General features: G+C 34.9%; 1 protein-coding gene and 1 long non-coding RNA gene across 16 annotated transcripts in view; one reads left to right on the forward strand and one right to left on the reverse strand.

Annotated features, from left to right (window-relative positions):
• The window catches only part of LOC127841058 (cilia- and flagella-associated protein 43-like), a 96,173-nt gene that overhangs the window by 37,058 nt on the left and 43,819 nt on the right, over positions 1-15,296 (reverse strand). For 11 of the 15 annotated variants that reach the window (XM_052369584.1, XM_052369587.1, XM_052369597.1 and 8 more), the window contains 4 exons: positions 14,432-14,509; positions 13,608-13,733; positions 6,035-6,139; positions 3,748-3,864 (listed from right to left, as the gene is read on the reverse strand). In XM_052369584.1, coding sequence (XP_052225544.1) covers positions 3,748-3,864; positions 6,035-6,139; positions 13,608-13,733; positions 14,432-14,509 — 426 coding nt within the window. Of the gene's footprint in view, positions 1-2,878; positions 2,924-3,747; positions 3,865-6,034; positions 6,140-13,607; positions 13,734-14,431; positions 14,510-15,296 lie in introns of all 15 variants that reach the window. The other 4 variants (XM_052369598.1, XM_052369590.1, XM_052369593.1 and 1 more) reach the window with 1 other exon arrangement.
• Positions 9,907-12,072, forward strand: LOC127841059 (uncharacterized). Its single transcript, XR_008030693.1, has 3 exons — positions 9,907-10,499; positions 11,047-11,157; positions 11,777-12,072. It is a non-coding gene; the product is annotated as an uncharacterized LOC127841059 (long non-coding RNA).

The raw sequence follows: 15,296 nt of genomic DNA on the forward strand, positions 1-15,296 counted from the left end.
CCATGCTTGTACAAGGAACATATGGGGCAATCATTAAATGAATAGTGCCCATGCTTGTACAAGGGACTTATTAGGCAATCAATTGATGAATAGTGCCCATGCTTGTTCAAGCGACATATGAGGCAATCAATTAATGAAGTGCCCATGCTTGTACAAGGAACATATGGGACAATCAATTAATGAATAGTACCCATGCTTGTACAAGGGACATATGAGGCAATCAATTAATGAAGTGCCCATGCTTGTACAAGGGACATATGAGGCAATCAATTAATGAGTAATGCCCATGCTTGTACAAGGGACATATGAGGCAATCAATTAATGAAAAGTGCCCATGCTTGTACAAGGGACATATGAGGCAATCAATTAATGAAAAGTGCCCATGCTTGTACAAGGGACATATGAGGCAATCAATTAATGAAGTGCCCATGCTTGTACAAGGGACATATGGGGCAATCAATTAATGAATAGTGCCCATGCTTGTACAAGGGACATATGAGGCAATCAATTAATGAAGTGCCCATGCTTGTACAAGGTACATATTGGGCAATCAATTAATGAATAGTGCCCATACTTGTACAAGGGACATATGAGGCAATCAATTAATGAAGTGCCCATGCTTGTACAAGGTTCATATTGGGCAATCAATTACTGAATAGTACCTATACTTGTACAAGGGACATATGAGGCAATCAATTAATGAATAGTGCCCATGCTTGTACAAGGGACTTATGAGGCAATCAATTGATGAATAGTGCCCATGCTTGTACAAGGGACTTATGAGGCAATCAATTAATGAAAAGTGCCCATGCTTGTACAGGGGACATATGAGGCAATCAATTGATGAAGTGCCCATGCTTGTACAAAAGACATATGAGGCAATCAATTAATGAATAGTGCCCATGCTTGTACAAGGGACATATGAGGCAATCAATTAATGAAAAGTGCCCATGCTTGTACAAGGGACATATGAGGCAATCAATTAATGAAGTGCCCATGATTGTACAAGGGACGTATTAGGCAATCAATTAATGAATAGTACCTATACTTGTACAAGGGACATATGAGGCAATCAATTAATGAATAGTGCCCATACTTGTACAAGGGACATATGGGGCGATCAATTAATGAATAGTGCCCATGCTTGTACAAGGGACATATGAGGCAATCAATTAATGAATAGTGCCCATACTTGTATAAGGGACATATTAGGCAATCAATTAATGAAAAGTGCCCATGATTGTACAAGGGACGTATTAGGAAATCAATTAATAAATAGTGCCCATGCTTGTACAAGGGACTTATGAGGCAATCAATTAATGAGTAGTGCCCATGCTTGTACAAGGGACTTATTAATGAATAGTGCCCATCCTTGTACAAGCGACATATAAGGTAATCAATTAATGAATAGTGCCCATGGTTGTACAAGGGACTTATGAGGCAATCAATTAATTAATAGTGCCCATGCTTGTACAAAGGACTTATTAGGTAATCAATTAATGAATAGTGCCCATGCTTGTACAATCGACATATGAGGTAATCAAGAAATGAATAGTGCCCATGGTTGTACAAGGAACTTATGAGGCAATCAATTAATGAATAGTGCACATGCTTATACAAGCGACATATGAGGCAATCAATTAAGGAATAGTGCCCATGATTGTACAAGCGACATATGAGGCAATTGATTAAGGAATAATGCCCATGGTTGTACAAGGGACTTATGAGGCAATCAATTAATGAATAGTGCCCATGCTTGTACAAGCGACATATGAGGTAATCAATTAATGAAAAGTGCCCATGCTTGTATTAGGCAGTACATCAGTGTATGACGTAAACAATTCTGTTTGTACAAGTTAAAACAAGACTGAGCTAGTACTTTCATCTGTTTGCTCAAGCATTTTATGGGAATCTATAACTCAAGTCGTTTCTACTTGTTATAAAGTAATAACAAAAAGTAGCAAAAAGTGGACCAGATGAAAATCTGCAGTTTCACAAAATTTATTTAAAAATTTAATACAAAATATTTTAGTAAAAAGCTAATTTTTAGTTTTCAAGCTACACAGACACCACAGAATGGGTTGGATAGAAGTCATTTGATAGAAGTCATTCGCTATAAAACAGGAGGTTACAATTATGAAATTGAAGATTCAACAGAAAACACACAATTACACATGCCACATGTTTTAGTAGCATCCTACAAAAGAAGGAAACTACTCTAAAAGTTGCCAGCTCTAACTGACTGTCAAAACAACAAAATGAATAGCAAAGGCAGCATTAAACAGTTTAAAAGAAAACGAGTTAAACCAGCTGTTTTTAATAAGCAATATTTTAACCCTTTCCGACATTAAAGCAAAGTGAAAATGGCTTTGGAAACCAGCATAAAACCAGAACAGCCTGCAAGTAACTCGCAGTCTGTTTGGAATTTATGCTGTTTGCTGCTTATCAGTATCTTGGGGTTGGACATGAAGACTTTAAAACTTGAATTTAGTAACATAGGACTTTTATTAAATTTAACTTTCTATGGGTCTACATATATGTCAAAATACGTATCTAAGTGGTAAAGGGTTAAATACAAATCAATTTAGTAGTGAAAACAATCGAGAATTAGTCTTTGCAGACAGATTTTGAATGTAATATGATTTACAATTACCAAAGAAAAAAAAGTAAAATTGCACGGCTATGCTCTACTGTTCAATTTGCTTATTAAGAAGGAATGTCTGTTAAAAAAGAAAAGCATTTTTAGGGTTTAGCATGAAACTGTAATAATAATGCAAAACATAGAAATCATGCTACAGTTTCACGCTTGAACCCTCATTATTGTTTCCACAAAGCGCGTCAATCTACGAGTATCAGAGTGTCAGACTTATACTACTACCTTCTTTTTCTTGGCAACCACAGGCAATGGTTTGTCTTCTAACGCCTGTCGATTATTCATAAAGTTACAACCCTTGTCAACAACAGAACGTGTATTTGAGTACCAAACGGCCAATCGGCACATTTACCATCCATTTGTTTTTGATTCAGAGCTGACTTAAACTGATTGATCTTTCGACACAAAACATTCAATATTGTTGACTATGGAGACTGTTTTATTAAACAAGGTAAGCCAAGTTTAATTTACGATACAATTTTAGTAAAACTGTTATGACCTTGAATCTCTATGGTTTCAGTGCATTTTTCCAGTGAGTCTAATGATTTCCTTTCAATCTATCTGATGTTCTTTTTTTCAAGGAACGTAATCATAAATCATTATTGATCATAAACGTCTATTTGTGAAAATGCTCAAGACAGTTGTAACTTATATTGTTCATGAGATCTTTGATAAGATAGGGCTCAGGTCTGTTGTAATATTGGTAAATGACTAATTTGCAAAGGAAGAAGTATTTTTGATTCATAAGGCCTTTTTATTTTAATTCTTATAATAGTTTCATGAATATAAGCATTGATGCATATGTATATGGAGTACATATATAAAATCCTTTACCTCTAAAGTGCATGTAAATAACCCTGTAATCACCTAAAATAACACAACTATGTGCATCTCAATACTAAATGAACTGTGCAATACATTTAAAACAGAGAGAAACACTTTTACCACAATAAATTTAAAATTGCCCTAACATATACACAAAATACAACAATAATAGAACAATCAACATAAAAAAGAAAATATGCTAAAATATTACACCATTAAAAACAAAATACTTAAGAAAAATATTTTGACAACAAAAACATTACACTGACCTTTGACTCTGCAATTTCAATAGCTCTGCGCTTTTTCACAGTCTCAAGCATTTTGAGGAATTGTTTGTGCCTCTCACGCATCGGGAAATTGCTCACTTCAAGATTTGAATTAAATGCCTGGAAAAGAAAATACTTAACATACGAGGATACTCAAAATATTGAAACTACACCTATACATGTTTTTGAAAACAATTAGTATATTCTGTGAAGATCCTTAGAAAACTATTATAATTGACTATGATAGTATGAACTATTTATTGTACTTGAACAAGAAAGATTAATTTTGTTATATTGCTGCCATGTTCTTAATCAAACTTAAAACCATTTCAAAAGACAATGCATATTAATCTTATGTAAGCAAAATATTCTTTAAGGCATAATACAGTAGATTCCACTTAATTGAATATCGGATAATCGAATAATTCGGTTAATTGAATAGAAATTGAAAACACCAAACCATTTGCATCTCTTCCCCTTGTAAAAACTCCACATATTCTGATAGGAAATATGGCGTAATTCGGTTAATTGAATAGCCAATTTTCTATTTCACACTATAATCCAGCAAAGAATGTCATAAATCTCCATTTTGACAGACGCGCTCAATTGACTGCCTTTGTTTTCATTTCACACCATGCATGTATGCAGCTTCTGTCAAGCGTCACGTGACTAACAGGTGTAGTATGCGAGCCAGTACAATGCAAACACTCAGGTGTGCAGTCAGGCGCAAACTTTCGAATGCAAACTGTCGAGTACAACATTTCAACAGTTTGTTGTCACTTAGAAACAATTAAAAGAGTGTGTTGCCGAAAACTAACTGTTGACGTGTCTTGCTCGACACTTTGCAAAAGGTGATGGAATGTGACACTATATTCTCAGTTCGTGTATATAAACCTGCATGACTGTGTCACAGTAAATCATATGTAAACATGATGTCGAACAAACAAAAACGCACAACATAATGGAGGAATATGAGTCTAATGCTAACCCGGAACGAAAATGCCATCGGTCCGGGAAAGCAGCTGATGTGGAAGCAGCGCTTTCAACCTGGTTCACAAATGCAAGGTCAAAAGACATCCCAGTGTCTGGGCCTGTTCTCGAAGAATGTTTATGTTTATATGCCGTATGGTTATGTTTATATGCTGAATGATTATAATGTGCATGTATCCATAAATAAACAAGAACAACAAAATATGTTTTAAATTGTTTGTACGTGTTTCTCGTCAGTATACTCGTCAGTGCCAATGTACACAATGTAGTATTTAATGTAACCGGTGAGTGAATATAACGAGTGGATTATTTTCAATGCACCGTATAATGAATTACAAACGACTATCTGCGCTTTTCTATGCGTTTATTGAACAAAACAAGTTTATTTCACAATATATTTAACAATATAGCTTTGAAAAAGGTAAAAAACACGATAATAATACCTACTTACCAGAAGAAAAGACATTATTTATTTATTAAATGGAAATGCGCGTGTGTATACGTAGAAGCGTATTTACAAACATCATCGGTAATTCGGATGAACAGTGATAACATTGGAAATAAACTGATTCTGTATAATTGAATTCTCCGGATAATTGAATATTCATTCAATTAAGCGAAATCTACTGTATAACCTAAACAACCTTGTTCCAGCATAATCAAGACTGAGCCTTAATGATTGTTTTACTGCAATAAAAACTTCAATTTCGAGGATTCATTGTAGAACTGTAGCTTCTTCTTAACATTAATGGAGCCTTGTTCTGGGAAAGCTGGATTGAACCCTTATCCCCATACGAAGCAAAGTAAAAATGGCTTTTGAAACCAGCATAAAACCAGAACAGCCTGCATGTAACTCACAATCTGTTCAAGTTTTATGCTGTTTGCTGCTCATCAGTATTTAAGGGTTGGAAATGAAGCCTTTAAAATTTGAATCTAGTAAGAAAGGTCTTCAATAAAATGTAACTTTTTTTGGGCCTACAAACACGTCAAAATACAATTCTAAGTGGGAAAGGGTAAACATTAATGGAGCCCTGTTCTGGCAAAACTGGATTTAATGCATTAAGGTTAAGTTTCACAGTCTGCAAATGCTAACCAGGGACGACCTCTTCTATCTAAACCTGATCTTTGTTTAGAAGAAAGTTCTTTAAAACAAAAAATTAAATAAAAGCAGAAAGTGTTGCTCATGATTTGCTTGTGCGGACTGGACAGGCTAATCTGGGATGACACATTACGCACATGCATTAAGCCCAGCTTTCCCAGAACAAGGCTCGTATTATAATAGAACTATTAGCAGCCTTACCTGTACAGCACGGCCTTTGACGACCATTTCGTCCCAGCACTCTCGTTTGATCATCTCTCGCAGGTACATCTTGGCCAGGTTCTCAAACTCAATCTCTTCTCGAACCTGAAAGTAAATTGCTTTGATTAGAAAATTAAATCAAACAAGCTCAAACATTTTAATCCTATATTTCTCAAACCAAACTAGAGCTTTGTCACAGACGTGACGAATACCCCCACATGCGGCATTGACTTATAATATTTTGCATGTCGTCTTCACAAAAACAGCGGACACCATGCTCAATTTTTAAAACGCACTCAGTAACCCCTTGACCTAGTTTTTGACCCAGAAAGGCCCATGTTCTAACTTGGCCTTAAGATCATCTCCATAAAACTTCTGACCCAGTTTGGTGAAGATTGGATCTCCTTGAATTAGAGAGAGGACACCATGCTGAATATTAAAAAACGCACTAAGTGACCCCATACCTAGTTTTTGGCCCGGAATGGCCCATGTTTAAACTTGTCCTAGAGATCATTAAGATAAAACTTGTGACCAAGTTTGATGAAGATTGGATGAAAACTTCTTGAATTAGAGAGCGGACAACATGGTGAGGTTTAAAACGCACTAAGATACCCCGTGACCTAGTTTTTGACCCGGCATGACCCATATGCAAACTTGACCTAGACATCATCTAGATACAACTTCTGACCAAGTTTGGTGAAGATTGAATGAAAACTACCGTAAATCTACGAATATAATACGCCCTCGTGCATAATACGCACCCCACGAGTTTGGTCAAAATTTATCGGTAAAAATTGAAAATCTGAGTAAAATACGCACTAAAAAAATCAGTGTCCGAAATCGGCCATTTCCGAAAAAATGTGTCAATATATTTTTGTGCTGTGAAAATAGCAAATCAATTTGGTGTTGTCAACTATCTGTTACCCCGGTATATTGATCAGGATGTGTTATAGTGCTGTTATTATGACAGTTGCATAATAAATATCTCTATCTATTGTTTATATTACCATTGATTGTTACCGATAACACACGGGCCCCTTGCTGACATCCGGGTCAAGCAATTATAATTAAAAAAGAAAGAAGCAGAGACGCTGTTTTTTGTTTTCACATTTAATTCAATTTGACAATATTTGGGACGATAATAATTATAATAATAATAAAGTAATAAGAAGACAAAAGGTTACTTCCGTTTTTATAGTTGTCTAGATGAATTACTTTTTATTTTTTAAACAATTACAAACAATTTAAAATACAATTTAACCGCTCGTGTTTTTCATGATCTAGTTAATTAAAATACGCTGCTGTCATATTAAGGATAGTTTGGGAGTAAAAAACAAATTAATTAATTATCACATTTCAATTTAATTCGGCAATCGGCAGACAGGTGTAATAGACTCTATTAGCATCATAAAACTAATTATTTAATTACCACTCTTTACTTCAGATATGGTAAATATGTGGTAGAAAGATAAATAGTGGTCAGCTAAGAAATATTTATTTACGGGTATTGTTAGTTGTTGTTTTTTTCATTTGCTAATCTCTTTATACGACTTAGCGTCCAGTCGCTATTTTGTAGGCAGACGACGATATTAACTGTGTATTCAAAGTATACAGTGTCTGCGCATGGATGACCCAATATTATCCGATAGCTCCTCCCGTTCTCATGTTTCATTTGACAACGTCATTTCATGTGTAAGCGAGCTCAATGTTGATTGGCCAGCTACCATGCGCACTTCAATAACAATAAGGTCAAGCGATGTCTCTTAATCGGGTACAGACCGGGTTTCGTTTACTGTTCGAATTGCGAACACTTTCATTAAAACAAAGAGACAAATATAGAAAACCAGTCCGATATAAATGGCGGATGTTTTAAATGAAATTTTATTAGATTTTCGCATTTTCACAAATAAGATTTTTATTGAGCCAAATTCTCAATATTTTCGCAAATGACTCAAATGGCGAACGACAGCGCGAGCCCTGTTGCACCCCTTTGATGTAATGGTGTAGTTCAAAATGGCTGCCGTGAAGCGAATAACAGCGATTAAGTTGAAAATTTGCACAGGAAAATTTTTGTTCTGCTCTAAACTTGTATATTATACGCACCCCCTACTTGAAGAAAAAATCGGCAGGTAAAAAAGTGCGTTTTATATTCGTAGATTTACGGTACTTGAATTAGAGAGCGGACAACATTGTGATGTTTAAAACGCACTAAGTGAACCCGTGACCTTGTTTTTGACCCAGCATGACCCATATTCAAACTTGCTCTAGACATTATCAAGATACAACATCTGACCAATTTTTGTGAAGATTGGATATAACTACTTGAATTAGAGAGCGGACAACATGGTGAGGTTTAAAACAAATAAAGTGACCCCGTGACCTAGTTTTTGACCCGGCATGGCCCATGTTGGAACTTGACCTACACATCATCTATTTACAACTTCTGACCAAGTGTGGTGAAGATCGGATTTAAACTACTTGAAATAGAAAGCGGACATCATGCTCAATGTGTAAAATGTACTAAGTGACCCTGTGACCTAGTTTTTGATCTGGCATGGCCCATGTTCTAACTTGGCCTTCAGATCATCTAGATAAAACTTCTGACCAAGTTTGGTGAAGATCGGATGAAAACTACTTGAATAAGAGAGAGGACACCCCCGGGTGTACATTGTCCAGGGTAATCATGGAACTTAGGCTGGAAATCCATGGTATAACATGGAATTCCATGGAAATCCCTGGAATTTGAAACAGTTTCCAGGGTTTTCCAGGGTTTTGTTCTAGAAATGTCCATGAAACGTGGACTTTTTTTCCAAGCATTTTCCAGCCTTGGATGGAAAAGCATGGAAAAGGAATGGAAAACGCTGGATTTAGGCTGGATAACCATGGAAAATATTTCCAGATAGCATGGAAAGTGGAACATAGAATTTTTTAAGCATGGAAAAGACTCTAACATTTTCAGCTGACCCTGGAAAAAACTTAGACTTTATAAGAGGAGAAAATAATTTATAAAAATGCAACACATTTTATTCAAAGTAAATCAGAGTTCAACAATTTACACAACATATGAATAAAACATAAAACAATGTGCATAGTTTGGGCAGAAATAGTAGTAGTTATAGTAGTAGTAGTAGTGGTAGAAGTAGTAATGCTGAGGCTGGCATTAGAATATGTTGTAGGAGTAGAAGTAAAAGTGGTTGTTGTATAAGTTGTATAAGCAGTTAAACTACTGATAATTATACTATTGGTGCAAATTTAAGTGACAGTAGCAGTAGTAGCAGTTATTATTGTGTTGTTGTTTTAGCATTTACAGGAATAGTAGCAGTAACGGTAGCAATAGTAGTATAAATAATAATAACAATACTAGTAGCAGCAGTAGTAGTAGTAGTTAAGGAAGTAGCATTAGCAGCAGCAGCAGCAGTAGTAGTAGAAGTAGTAGTAGTAGAAGTAGTAGTAGTAGAAGTAGCAGCAGCAGCAGTAGTAGCAGCATCAGCAGCATCAGTAGCAGTAGTAGTAGCAGTAGTAGTAGCAATAGTAGTTGAAGTACTAGTAGTAGTAGTAGTAGTAGTAGTAGTAGTAGTAGTAGTAGTAGTAGTAGTAGTAGTAGTAGTAGTAGTAACAGCAGCAGCAGCAGCAGCAGCAGTAGTAGTAGTAGAAGTCGCTGCAGCAGGAGTTGTAGTAGTAGTAGCAACAGCAGCAGCAGGAGTAGTAGCAGCAGCAGCAGTAGCAGCAGCAGTAGCAGTAGTAGTAGTTGAAGCACTAGTAGTAGTTGAAGCAGTAGTAGTAGTAGTAGCAGTAGTAGCAGCAGTAGTAGTAGTAGTAATAGTAGTAGTAGTAGAAGTAGTAGTAGTAGTAGTATAAGTAGAAGTAGCAGTAGTAGTAGTAGTAGTAGTAGTAGTAGTAGTAGTAGTAGTAGTAGTAGTAGTAGTAGTAGTTGTTGTTGTTGTTGTTGTGGCTGTTGTAATAGTAGTAGTAGTTTTGCAGAAGTAGTAGTAGTAGTAGTAGTACTAGTAGTAGAAGTAATAGTAGTAACTTTCAAAGCTATGTCTACAAGTTTAAATTCTTTAACCCTGTTCAAGGTGTATACACACTCAATATTTAACTACAGTCCAGGTTTGCAATTAACAAACTATCTGATAAACCTGTGTGTGAGTCAGATATGTCTGCTGCTAATCTATTGGTTATAAAATATCACAGCCTTTTCTGATTGGCTGAGTTCAAATACAGAAAGTTTACCTGTTAGATTGAAATTCTGGCGTATTGTAGAAAAATTGCAGGTTAAACTTGTTGTTAAAATGAAGTTAATGTAATGTTCACAAACAGTAGAGTTAATGAGTTTTTCCATTAACAAGAATTTCTTAAAATAATAATGTATGGATATCATTTGGAAAGTGACATGAAATGTTGTTAAAAAGTGATGCATACAAGTGTTTCAGAAGTCTGTCTAGGAATAGAACAACAACTGAAGGTTTGTGCTTTTCATTATTTCTAAATATTCCTTTAAATTTATTCTTCTTATGTCATCATTGTAGACCTTTTTTATGTGACATTTTAGGTAAAAGTATGGCAAATATAGAAGTTTAAAAGCAGCTGTCACACACATTTTCACTAAGTGCAGTTTGCAGCTTGATAAAGGAAGTCCTATGTGGAGATATTAATAAGCTTGAATGTAGTATTGGAAGTTTATAATGCATGGCTAGGGAACTGAGGCTAAGGGAGTTATGTGCTGTGTAATGATGCTCATTAATGCTGTTAATGTTTATAAATAAATTAATTAAACCAATAGCATTGTTTTTTAGGTTTCACTGTGCATTTTCATATCAATAGAATTACACATCATTCTAATTATAGCAATAATAAATTTGTACTAATCATACCTACACATTTTGTTATGCTATGCTTTGTGATGTATTAACTTCATTGTAAGTTATTATTTAAAGACAATTTTACTAAATATTTAAAACAATACTTGAATTATTTTCTATATACATTTTCATTATGTGCTTTAACTGTAGCTGACCAGTTGATGGAAGATACTGCAGAGTTTGGCAGGGAAATAACCCAAGACAGCAAAGCGGCTCTTTTGGCGCATTTACCAAGAGGACTAACATGGCCACAAATTCATGGTAAATATTGTTATGCCCCGGGCTCATATAAGTAATTTAGTGTTAACCACCTGAAAGTATTTTGTCTTTTTGGTATCCAATATTTTGGTCTAGTTTCAATTACAGGTTATTTTTATATGAATTAGCAAATTAGCATATCTTTCATATAGCAATATCTGAATATAAAATTCCTATATATGTTTGAGTTTCCAGATACATGCTAGTGTACCCCGTTTTGGGGCATTTAAGAAAACAACAATATAAATTTCAAAATAAAAGAGAGTCATATAAAAATATAAGTTAAATCACCAATTTATTCACTTGAAAGTCTCAGTTTTCCTGTGTGGTTGCCTGTTTTTAAGTAGATCAAAGCCCGCTTGCAAACTTTAAGAGAATAAATTTCAGTAAATGGAAAAGAAATAATTGCTAACTACTTAGGATCGTAAATGTTCGCTCAAATACAAAAAAGCCAGATGTACCGAATTGAGCAGTGATATGAAATATCTAAAATAGATTAAAATATGAATGAGCATTGAAGTATAGATATTCAATCATATGATTGCTGCACATTTACTTTTACAGATGAATGTAAAAAACTTATGACTTTCTTGTAATATTGTTTGCTTTGTTTTTCTTTCAGAGATCATGCAGGAGCCGTACAGTATAACAGCAGTACAAGTTCTATAAAAGATCCACCACCTACTGAAGCCCAGCTAATTAACAAAAAAGTTTTTAAAAACTGTAATTTTATCCCACCTGGGTACTTATAATTTACTAAGCTGCCTTCACAAGTTTTAGACTTGCAATTATATTTTAAACTGTCACTTGGAAAGTAATACATGTACATGCATTATGTTCTGAATTTCTTTGAACAATAAAATTATATAAAAGTATTTTAATGAAATTGAGCACCTAAATTGCATTAAAGTGAAAGTAGCTGAGAAAAATAGTGTCCTTGTGCTCATGGGCAGCTACATATATTGTGACAAACATGAAGTAGCTAAAATAACTTAAATTTTTCATTTTGTTTCTTGTATATCGTTTGTACAGGGTTCGTGAATTGTTACTGTATATTACTTGACTTGCTTGTATTTTGTTACTTTGAATACATGTTGTTAAGGTTGCATTATTCTTTTTAACTTTTAAAGCAGCGCCTGTTCTGTTATGTAAGGGCCTGATTTATGATAATTGACCTAGAGGCTTTGTAAGCATGTATTAAACAACACTTGTTTGATCTGAATAATTTGTTAAATAAATGTAACACAATTTGTAATCTGATGTTATATTTTGATGAATTGTGAACAAAATAATACATCGAAGAAACTAAGGCATTATGTTGATTTTTTGTTTTGTTTTAATCTAACCTTAAATTATGATTTATTTAAGCTGTGAGTATTGTATTCATTTAATACATGAATATTGTTTTTAGACCAGAAATTTCTTTTTCTATTCAGTGACCATGGTAAACGCTGGACAATTTTCCATGTTATACCAGGCATCCATGGAATATTAAACAAAGAAAAAACCTGGAACATTTTCCAGGGTTTTCCAGCCAGCATGGAAAAAATACCGTCCGAATACTCCATGTAATCTGGAAAACCCTGGAAAAAAATCCATGGTTTTCCATGGTTTTCCAGATTACATGGAGTATTCGGACGGTATTTATTCCATGCTGGCTGGAAAACCCTGGAAATTGTTCCATGGTAATTATTCCAGGGAGCCTGGAAAACCATGGAAACTATTCCAGGCTATTTCCACATACCATGGACAATTTTCCACCCTTTTTTTTTAAATATTGACGCTGGAAAAGACTGGAAACTTAGTCCGAATACTCCAGCCTCATATTTTCCATGGATTTCCATGGAAAACCCTGGACAAAGTACACCCGGGTCATGCTGAATGTTAAAAAACGCACTAAGTGACCCCGTGACCTAGTTTTTGACCCGGCAAGGCCCATGTTCGAACTTGGCCTTAAGATAATCTTGATAAAACTTCTGACCAAGTTTGGTGAAGATCGGATGAAAACTACTTGAATTAGAGAGCGGACATGCTGAATGTTTAAAACGCACTAAGTGACCCCATGAACTAGTTTTTTACCCGGCAAGGCCCATGTTCGAACTTGGCCTTAAGATCATCTAGATACAACTTCTGACCAAGTTTGGTGAAGATCGGATGAAAACTACTAGAATTAGAGAGCGGACACTTAATACCGACCTACAGACAGACCGACGGACAGACAAGTTCACTCCTATATACCCCCTAAACTTCGTTTGTGGGGGTATAATAAATTGTTCCCATTCAAAAGTAATATTGTTTTTAACAACCTTTTGATTTGCACCCTTTCAAATGTTTAACATTAATAATATTTTCACCGACCAATAAAATTGCATCCATTCAAAAGTGTAACACTGATCAAAGTTTGATTGTCCAATTAAAACTGATCAAATTTTTATTGACTTATCAAATCTTACTCGTTCCACTTCCTGGTCTGCCTCCCCCTGTAGACGCATCTGCTCCTCAATGTCAAGGTCAAACTCGTGACGATTCAATCTCTCCAGCTCTGGCAGAGTGGCGTTGCTATGCAACATGCTCTGCAGCTGTAATAGGAAATAAAATGGAAAGTTTATCAACAAAACTTTGAGAATACCATTGCTGAACACATTTCAATTATTTTTTTGTCTTTTGTTTTTAAACATTGATAAAAGGATGCTTTTAACTTTACTTCAAAAGACTCATTTTAATAATGTGTTTAACTATGTTTCTTTAAATATTTGTAGGCACTGTAACAGTCCTTTTTAAGGTTCACAGTAGAAAAGAAAATATAAATCAGTAATCAAAATAATACTTATGACTTAGAATCAACTAGAAATGTGTCACAGACACTGATCCACAACGCATGTTTGGACACAGACAAATCCACTTGTTATTCTACAGCAGACAAAAAGACAAAGGGTAAAAAGTAATCGCAGTCCAAATTCTGCCCATTAAGGTAAACTCCATTTTTAGCTGTGAAAGTACGAGCAAAATCTGCATAGCATATAGAAATTGACTTAAACATGCACATATTAGAACTGTATACTTTATTGCAGAAAAACAGACCAAGGGCCGCAATTCTGCAGAAATACTTTCTTTACAATCCTATACGAAAATTATAGTAATTTAATTGTGTTGCTAATTATTAAAATATTTTCACTGAAAGTTTTACCTTATGCATGCATATATTGACAGTTTAAGCAAACATAAGCAATTAGTTGTAATGAAATGTGACATCATTGCGAAGAGAAAAAATGCTTACAGTGCGTCTCATGTCTCTGATGGACACCCGAAGATTCTTCTTGATCTCTGCATACTGTTTGTCCTCTTCCTTGAATGCCTAGAAAACAACAACAACCTCATTTGCATACTGTCCCTATAAAATCGTTTAGGCTCAATCTTTAAGTGTACACAGGCTTATCATGAACGATACTGCTTTGATGGCTTTTTCATTTTATAAAAAGTATCTTTTAAACAAAAAATCCATTTGAGGGGGAAAGTGTCTCCCTGACAACACTTTAGTTTACAGACATGAGTTAGGCCAAATTTTCCCAGAACGGGGCTTACTTTAATCTCAAACAGACAAGCAATTAATATCTATGTTCAATAGAACATCCATGCTCATTGGTCCAGATTTTCAAACATTTGTGTAGACAGACTGAACAGTAATAAACAAGATATGTGTTTGTCAGAAACACTATGTCTCCTTTTGCGCCGCTTTGAAGCTATATATATGACATTTTACCTTGAAGGATGACCTTCATCTTTCACCACTCAAAATGTGCAACTCCATGAGATACACATGCATGCCAAATATCACGTTGCTATCTTCAATATTGCAATATGGCAAAATGTTAAAGTTGGAGCAAACAAACAGACAAACCAACCAACCAACCAACCAACAGACAGGGCAAAAACAATATGTCCCCCACTATAGTGGTGTTGGACATAAAAAGCACTGATTGCCAATCAAAACCACTATTTTTCTCATATATTTTCTTTATCAATTAATCATGATTGTTTGTGTACATTTTTTTATATGATGCTACTGTTGCTATTTATTTTAAAACATAATCTTAATCATAGCATTTTACTATAATACACTCAAGCATGATGTCTTGCAATTT

This window comes from Dreissena polymorpha, chromosome 8 (assembly GCF_020536995.1).
Source record: "Dreissena polymorpha isolate Duluth1 chromosome 8, UMN_Dpol_1.0, whole genome shotgun sequence".
NCBI classification, from domain to species: Eukaryota; Metazoa; Mollusca; class Bivalvia; order Myida; family Dreissenidae; genus Dreissena; species Dreissena polymorpha.